Below are 8548 nucleotides of genomic sequence, written 5' to 3'. Positions count from 1 at the left end.
CTCTCTCTCTCTCTCTCTCTCTCTCAATGTTTTCCCTTCCACTCAGCAAGTATCCATCTAATATAAAACAGCCTAGCTACACAATGGCCCAAATTTGTTTTGGCAGCTGGATTGTTGCCATGGCCGTCCTTCGAATGGTACTTGCTCACTTCTCGCACCGGAGGTTGACCGCGAACCTCGCAAGATTGCAGCGCATCTTGGACAGCTGCGTCATTGTTGGAGGTGCCATCAACACTTTTGTGTATGTATTGTTTTTACGCCGAAAAATTGTCTTGGAGAAGAAAGAAGCAAATTCTCACATTGCATGTTGGATAGTGCGGTACACGTTAGACAATTATCGATACTGGTATTGACCTTTGCGGCGGCTGTCGCTACATTAGATGGCCTGGTGGTGGCGTGCTTGATCGGCGGTCCACTGCTAACAGGTGAACAAGCACCACTACAGAAGGAAACATATCAGCTTGTTCCAGACGTTGAGGGATAGACTAGTTCGACTCGCTGTATATAACAGCCTGGAAAACATGTCATTTATTTAAATCAAAAGAGAGAATTTTCCCACTCACGTTAGCACCTATGTATGCTATTTTTATTGCTTGGAGGCAGCTTATTCTAGCTAACAGGCTAGTATATTAGTACACTGTGGTGTATGCGTGTATGTGTGTATGTGTGTATGTGTGTATGTGTATCTATTAACGTCTTTACTGCGCACTAGAGTAAGATCTAGACAGGCTTTAGTAGTCTATAGTGATGGTTCTTAAAGTAACAAAAGTACGCCGGGGTCAAGATACGCTATCTATCGACGGCAGCAACTCATTACGCAAGGCCGCGGGTAGATCGGTACGGTTGGTGTTCAACACCGAGATTAAAGGTCTCAGCAATTAAGTCTCTGGGCTTACGATTGGTGAGTCAGCTGCCCAGAGGTGCAGATGATGAGAAACCGGTAGGCACAAGGTTTTGGGCAACGTCATTCTATTGTTGTGTGTCTAAACTGGAAGAAATCGTCCTGGGGAAAAGGTACCTCGTTTTGTATGGGAAATAGGGGCTAAAGTGGGTGCCTTTTCCCTTCCTCGATTTATGATTAGTGGTTGGCATAACAGCACCTTACTGGTTGCTGTGGCCCACACAACCTGCTACAGCCACGGCTTCAACAAAAGGCGCCCTAGAGTGCTTCCGTGCGGCTATTTAGATATCGCGCATCGACGCCCAAGGGAAGAAATTACCGTTTGCATCGACAATACCTCGTCATTGACTGCATAGGCTCAACGGTACCACCGTCGTCGCAAATAGCCCTCCGTAAGTTTCAGAAGACAGGTGACACGCGCCACGGCATGATTCGATTGTGATGGGGAATAGAGCCAGGAATTAAAGGACAAATTACCTTATATTCATCAAGTGAAAGTACCTTCGCCTCGATATCGATATATTCCTCATTCAAGATAACACACCCCTCAGCACAGAGTGTCACTGCCACCCTGGCCAAGGATCCGATCGCAGAGCCACACCCGAGCTCGATATGCCTCTCATGCCACCCCGAAAGACGCCCGTGCAATGATTGATATGATGCTCCGAATTATACCGCGGCTCCACCCATATATGGTTATATCGCGACCGGTACTGCTTTCGCCAGTAGAAGATGCAGTGCACAAAATGCCACTCCTGCGTCGTGTGGTACTCGAAGCCACTCACGTCTGCATAGTCGCCAAGCTCAGACACAGACAGCTCCTCGGTCAGATTGATGTCTTTCCAGTAGCTCCAGCGCCCGCCCGGGCCGGGGCCCGCCATCTCGAACTCACGGGAGAGTTCCTCATCGATGCAGCGCGCGGGGAGCCACGCGGAGGAGAGAGCGTCGTATTTGCAGCCCATGGCGCGAGCCTCGGCCACAGAGGTACCGCAGTTGCAGGTTCCCAAAGGCGTAGGGCCCGCGAGACTGGCGGTTGCAGGAGTAGACTGCCTTGGCCCGCCCGTATCACATACTGCCTTGGGATAGAGGAGTGCGAGCAGGCCTGGTATGGAAAGACATATTAAGAGAATATCTTTGAATGCTGAAAGAGGCGAAGCAAAGTACTGCTGAGCGCTGGTGGAAAGCCTGTAGAGCGTAGGCTTGCCGACGTCTTTCATGGTCGCGATTCGCGCCTGGAGCGGATTTATCGACATGCGCTGGTGAGCGCTAAATGTAGTGAAAGGCGAGAGGGATAATTTGATTTTACATTAAGAGTGAAATTTCCAAATCATGACCACATTTTTCTTTCATCGTTGACCCCCCCCCCGGTAAGGGTGTTAGGGTCACCTCCGACTTACACCATCGTGTATATGGTGGGGGTGGTACAGAAGAGTCAGAACCAAGTGCAAGCGCATGGTCAGCATTCGGGGGTTACTTGCTGGCGGGCGGCCTTGCGTTGGGTGGCCTCGCGTTGGGTGGCCTTGCGTTGCGGCAGGTGGCCTCGCGTTGGGTGGCCTCGCGTTGGGTGGCCTTGCGTCGGGCGGCCTTGCTTGCTTGAGGTTGCCAATTCTGCAGCCTGTTGTTCCCTGGTGGTTTGGATTGCTCGTGGATGTGTTGCTGAGCGGCGCACTCCAAGTGCAGCCCTGCTGCCGCGTTATGACTGGTTGTTTTTGACACTTGAGTGCGCCTATTAATTGTGTTTGAAAACGTGACTTGACCATTCGTACATTACAGATTTCCCTTTTTTTTTTTTCAGAAACCAACGGACACTGATTGTTTCCAGTCAACAACTTTATACCCGAGTCGCTGTGTTAATGGTGGCCTCGTTTCTTCCCGGGCATAAGGAGCCCGCAACACTATACTCGGACTCTGACGAAGAATGCCAATCCAGCCTCCTACAAACCGATGAGAAAATAATCGCCAAATTCCCTCCCACCTGGCGATCCTGGTATTTTTGGAGCTTCAAGCTCGTCACAGGTCTGCTGGCAATTAATGCTGCCCTGATGGCCTTCCTGCTATACCAGTCTTCCCGACGGGGGCCCTCCAACCTCATCTTTCCACAAATGTCATATTGTAAGCCACATTGCTTTTTGCCCCAGAAAGGGAGATACTATGTTCAGGACTAATATCTTTGCAACAGCACCGGCGGAAGACATATTGGAATATGAAGCGAGGGTATTCATCACCGGCTTTGAAAAGGGCGAGGCGACGAGCGTCTACGTGCAGGAGCCATCGGAGAAAGTCGACAAGGCGTGGAAGGAATTGTACGACGGTGAGTAATGGGGTGCCGTCTGTTATTCTTTCTTACTGACAAGAAATAACAATAATAGTGGTCGGTATTTCACGGATCCCAAGGTCGAGCGCCGAAAAGCTTCCCAACGGAACATACCCATTTACCAACGACCCTGGCTACTACATCGTCTCTCTTGCCGTATTCCACCAACTACACTGCCTGGTACCTCTCACCCTTCCCACCTCCTTCCCAAGTCCCCGTTCTACTTATAGCTAAGTATTCCCAGAATAAAATTCGGCAAGCTCTGCACCCCGAGTACTACCACAAGAAATACCCACCAACAGAATTCGGCGACAAGGGCGCGCTAGGTAAGGTGCACATCGACCACTGCCTCGAGTCGCTGCGGCAGTCGATTACCTGCGCGTCCGACGTGAGCCCCATCATCTGGAAGTGGCACGAGGACAAGGGTCGCGCCATGGAGGAGGCGGCTGTGCCACACACGTGCAGGAAGTTTGACGCCGTGTACGCTTGGGCGAATGCGAATAAGGCGATTACGAGTTTCCTGCCCGAAGTAAGGGATAAGGAGCGGGAGCTATAGAAGATGCACCGAATGCTGTAGATGTTTATTCATAAATATTTTCTCCCCTGGACATCTCGTGAATCTCATCTCGCCTCGCATCCTCTTTGGCACGTATCCAGACGGGCGAATTCTAATTGAAATGCAAATTGTGGCCCAAGAAGGGGAGTGCGGTATATCCTCCGAATTTGCATCCTATTACATACGAAGAGCTGCTCAAGCACAAGTGCGCCATTACTAAAGTCAAACACAATGCTTATACCGCTGTGATTATAATGCAAAAGAATAGTGTATTGATGTCGATCATGACACCCCTTTGGCCAATTTATTACAATACGAACAGATATTAGTAGGTGTCTGGATCACCATGGTCGCTGTTTTTGCGTTAGGTCCTTACTTGTCCCTGAAGAAGGTTGCGTCGGGTTGTAACGAGTCAAATTGATAAATAATTGTAGCGTTGAGTAGCTTAGTAACGTGAGTCAATATAACTTGGAGTCTGATTACGATAATTCTTCTTTTTTTTTTTTTTTTTTTTTTTTTTTTTTTCAAGAAAGAAAAAGGTATAGCCATAGTGAGATGATAGACATTTCATCTGCTACTACAAATACGAGGTGCAGTATAGCCTGACAAAATGTAATCAATCGAGATATAATTCTGGCCAAGTAAATAGAATAATTGTCGCATTGCATGCTTTTTAAAATGATTCCTTTCACTGCTGCTCTTCAAAAAGACGTATCCGTCAATTTGGCACCTCATAGCTGAATGTTTTGGCTTATTATACTGCTACCAGAAGAAAACCAGTGGGTAACAAATTGCAGCTCCTGCAACCTGCATCGACAACTAGTGGCCCTCAGTTGGCTGCGGCGACTGCTGGCCGGCAATTGTCTCTTTCGACGACATCCAACCTTGGCGAGTGGCTCGTAAATATTCTGTACACAATACACATGTATCAAGCATCATGGGATCAGCGACGGACGATTCAAAGCCCATCAATGTTGCCATCATCGGTGGTGGCATTGGCGGCCTGGCCCTGTCCATCGGCCTGCAGCAGTACAGCCACATCAAAGTCCGCATCTTTGAAGCCGCGCCGCAATTCTTCGACATTGGAGGTATAATATGCGCATCTGAAAAATAAAAATAAAAATTCTGCGACAAAGTTTATTTCCATGACTGACTTTTCCGACGCAAAGGGGGCGTTTTCTTTGGCGCCAACGCCATTCGCGCCATGTCGCTCATCGACCCAGCCATCGGCGATGCTTATGCCCGCATCTCGACCACTGCCGGCTGGGCGTCCAAGGAGGACACTTACTTTGACCTTGTCCTCGGCCAGGACCTGCACGGCCAGCCTGCGGGTACAGCCGTCTGCTCGCCCCGGCTCGGCCCGCACGAGAGGCACAGCACCGCTCACCGGGCGCGCTTCATCGACGAGCTGGCGAACCTTGTGCCTGAGGAAGCTGCCGAGTTTGGCAAGCGCCTTGTTGATCTCACGCGGGATGAGGCGCGGGACCGCACACTGATGAGGTTTGCCGACGGCGTTTCGTACGAGGCTGATGCCGTGATCGGGTGTGATGGCATTCGCTCCGTTTGCAGAAACTTTGTCTTGGGAAAGGACAATCCGCTGACGCAGCCGGTATTTACGGGAAAGTATGCGTACAGGGGACGGGTTCCGATGGACAGGGCCATTGCGGCGATTGGAGAGGAAAAGGCACGGAATCGCTACATGTTTCTCGGAAAAGGGGGCCATGTTGTCATATTTCCGATTGCAAAAGGCAGATTTATGAATGTCCTTGCCTTTGGCACTTCCAAGGATGGAAACTGGGAGGGTAATTGGATCAAGCCAATGAACAAGGAGGACTTGGAAGAGGATTTCAGAAACTTTGGCCCAGACTGCCAAAAGATCTTTTCGGTAAGCTAGTTCCAGCACTATCTATATACGATGATTCGCTAACGTTTCTCCAAAAAAAAAAAAAAAGCTCATGGAAAATACCGATCAACGGGGCATCTTTGACCTCTCCCAAGACATTCCCACATTCACGTCTGAGCCGCTTCGTCTGCTCCTCCTCGGCGACAGCGCCCACGCCTGCGCGCCACACCAAGGCGCCGACGCCGGGCAGGCCCTCGAGGACGCACACATTCTCTCCCACATGCTTGGTGCGTGCCGCTCCAAACAAGACTTGCTACCCGCCTTTGCGGCGTACGAGTCGGTGCGCCGCCCGCGCACCAGGTTTGTACAGCACCACGGCCGCCGCCAGGGCGAGCTGCTGGACCTGCTGCACTGGTCCGGCGTGGGGGATGATGACGACCTGGATAAGCTCCGCGAGGCTATTGACGGGTCTATTCGAGAGATTTGGAACTGTGATTTGGAGGCGGAGCTGGCAAAGGCGCAGGCGCGGATGAAAAAGAGTTTGCTCGGGCTCGGGGGGGCTGATGCGGCCAAAAAGGCTTCGTGAGGTGTTGGACATGATGACAGCCACATAAGCTTGAATGAAAGAGCCACATAAGCTTGAATGAAGGAGATGAGAGAGATGCTTGTTGGCTTTTCAAAGTCTCCTTGATCAACAGTTGTAATAGAGTTGTTGCCGTTGAAAAGGGTTCAGCGGCTTGACGCCATCGACAAGCCACAAATTGCTGTCAGGTTGATTCTTGGCTCTTCGTTTTATATATAAAGCGACTGCGTTGCCAAAAGTCAATGGAAATGCTGGAGATTCAATTCATCGTTTATTCTACTGCTGTAGGAGCTAGACTGTTGCACCTTGCTACACTTGATCAAGCCTTTATCAACCTCTTGACACCATCCACCAATCATCTCACACACAACACACACAACACACACACGACTACAACTCGAAAAAAAAAAAAGGATACAAACATGGCGGGGCAACTCCGCCGACTGCCATGTATACCAGTCGATCTTATTCTCAAGTCTATCGACTCGTCTCGAGATCTCGTGAATCTCATCTCGGCATCACCGCGATGCTACAGAGTCTATAGACGCAGGCCAGTGGCTTACCAAACCTCTGCGATTCAAAAGGCTATTCCTGCGCCCCTCTGGCCAGACTTTTGCGCCCTTCACCTGGCCACTCAGTACTTTGGTGGTCCTGACAGGAGCACGGTGCCCGCAACAGACTTGCTCGAGGTCAAGACGTTTCTGGACCAGCACTTTCACGGTGCCCTGCCGACCGATTTGCCAATCTGGCAAGGGAGTTTCAAGCTGGCCCGAGGCATTGTGCACAAGATTGAATGGTTCGTCAAAGATTTTACAGAGACTGTGGGAGCAGAGGCACGGAGTCTGCAACAAATATACAGACAGCGAGTGCAGAATCATGTCAATGGGCCTACAGATGATGAGCCATCATCTACAGAATTTGGTCTCTCAGCTCCCGAGAGGCTTCGACTTTATCGAGCCTTTATCCAATTCGAGCTGTCCTGCGTGCTGTTCCACCCTTCACCCACGCGCTCTCGGATTCACGGAAGATACAGCGGCAAAGACCAGCACCATCTCTTCTTCTCGAACCTCGAGATTTGGGAAGTAGAGGCCATTGCCTGCATCCACCAGTACCTGACGCGCTTTATCCGCTCCGCATGCGACGGTCTCGACGGCAGGTTTGAAAGTTTCGCGCGAAGCCTCGAGCCAGAGCCCCGTCTCAAGCACCTCGCCTTGCAGAGCTGCGCAAGTCCCTGGACGCTTGCCGACTTGTCTGTGCTGCAGTTTGGCAGTTTTCACCACTTTTCCACCGCTTTTCGAAAAATCGACGACCACGGCGAGGGCGCCAAGATTGCCGCCGGCCTCGGCTTCATGCTCGAGTTTGCGCGCGGCGACCAGATGACGCAGCTCAAACTGCTTCGAAAATACACCGTCAAGCACGATCCTCTCTACACAGCCCTGGCCTTTTTGCGACAAGATCAGGCTCTCTGCACACTGACGGGGCCGTCGACTGACGACGGCACAGAGGCGAGTGCGAGCTACGTCAAGCACTATGCGTCTGCCATTGGACGCTTTGAGGACGACCAAGCAGTCTACTTTCCCATGAGAGCGCTCGGCTGCGTGTTCTGGGACTCGGCACGACTCGAGTCGGGGCTTTTTGCCGATACGCGCCGGTGTATACGCCTCTTGGACCAGGAGCAGGGTTACGATTGGGCGACGGACCGCTACACTCGCAAGAATCGACCCAGCCCGGAACAGGCGCTTCAGAATGTGTATATACCATGGCTTGAAGAACATGTTCTTAGAAAGCATTTTGGTTTGGACGACGGCTCATCGTTGAATTTGCTCCCCAGGTTGGGTTGGTGGTAAAGTGTCAAATCAGGACATTGGGGGAGGGGGGTGATGCTTCTCATTGGGAGGAATGAGCAGAAACTGTTTCCGATTATTCTGTCTTGTTTTTCCTACTACTTTGTCTTGTATAATACAGCTAGGCTGCTTACAATTTGAAAAAAAAAAAAAAAAAAAAAAAAACTTAATAGATCATCACATAATCTGCTTTCTGTTGTTTTTGGTCAAACATATGTAACTTGGTCGTGTACATCGAGCCCCCAATAGGCTCCATACTCGAGTAGATGGGTAAATATACCCGTGGCGCAAAACAGAAACACTAAAGTCGACGGAAATAAAATATATGGAAATTTCACCTCAATTTACTCTCACTTCTTCTGGTTACCCCCTCCTATAGATAACATCAACCCATGCTCGCATGCTCAGCCTTTCCTTTGGCAGATTAATTTTCGCATCTTTTTCTGGTCATTTCACTTTTTTTTTTTTTTTTTTTTTCGCCGTCCGTTCTTCGCCCAACCTCACTTT

The 8548-nt window shown here is 50.3% G+C and overlaps 5 protein-coding genes across 5 annotated transcripts in view; 4 read left to right on the top strand and 1 right to left on the bottom strand.

The window, feature by feature from the left end:
- Window positions 1-168, top strand: part of BBA_00198 (cellobiose dehydrogenase) — a gene marked incomplete at both ends in the record, with an annotated part of 1277 nt that extends 1109 nt beyond the window's left edge. The window contains one exon of the mRNA XM_008595295.1: window positions 77-168. Coding sequence (XP_008593517.1) covers window positions 77-168 — 92 coding nt within the window. The remainder of the gene's footprint in view (window positions 1-76) is intronic.
- Window positions 169-1461: 1293 nt separating this feature from the next.
- On the bottom strand, window positions 1462-2118 carry BBA_00197 (uncharacterized protein; the record flags this gene model as incomplete). Its single annotated transcript, XM_008595294.1, has 1 exon — window positions 1462-2118. The coding sequence occupies one exon, from the start codon at window positions 2116-2118 to the stop codon at window positions 1462-1464; it is 657 nt and encodes a 218-aa protein (XP_008593516.1).
- Window positions 2119-3003: 885 nt separating this feature from the next.
- Window positions 3004-3771, top strand: BBA_00196 (tat pathway signal sequence; the record flags this gene model as incomplete). The annotated part of the gene is made up of 4 exons (XM_008595293.1): window positions 3004-3013; window positions 3081-3212; window positions 3271-3395; window positions 3460-3771. The coding sequence occupies 4 exons, from the start codon at window positions 3004-3006 to the stop codon at window positions 3769-3771; spliced, it is 579 nt and encodes a 192-aa protein (XP_008593515.1).
- A 937-nt stretch (window positions 3772-4708) lies between these two features.
- Window positions 4709-6200, top strand: BBA_00195 (mannitol 1-phosphate dehydrogenase; the record flags this gene model as incomplete). The annotated part of the gene is made up of 3 exons (XM_008595292.1): window positions 4709-4859; window positions 4941-5656; window positions 5724-6200. The coding sequence occupies 3 exons, from the start codon at window positions 4709-4711 to the stop codon at window positions 6198-6200; spliced, it is 1344 nt and encodes a 447-aa protein (XP_008593514.1).
- A 419-nt stretch (window positions 6201-6619) lies between these two features.
- Window positions 6620-8044, top strand: BBA_00194 (uncharacterized protein; the record flags this gene model as incomplete). Its single annotated transcript, XM_008595291.1, has 1 exon — window positions 6620-8044. One exon carries the CDS (start codon window positions 6620-6622, stop codon window positions 8042-8044), a length of 1425 nt encoding a protein of 474 aa, XP_008593513.1.
- Window positions 8045-8548: the final 504 nt, after the last annotated feature.

Source organism: Beauveria bassiana, assembly GCF_000280675.1.
Source record: "Beauveria bassiana ARSEF 2860 unplaced genomic scaffold BBA_S00001, whole genome shotgun sequence".
Classification (NCBI taxonomy): domain Eukaryota; kingdom Fungi; phylum Ascomycota; class Sordariomycetes; order Hypocreales; family Cordycipitaceae; genus Beauveria; species Beauveria bassiana.
This window is presented reverse-complemented; position numbering and strand designations above follow the sequence as displayed.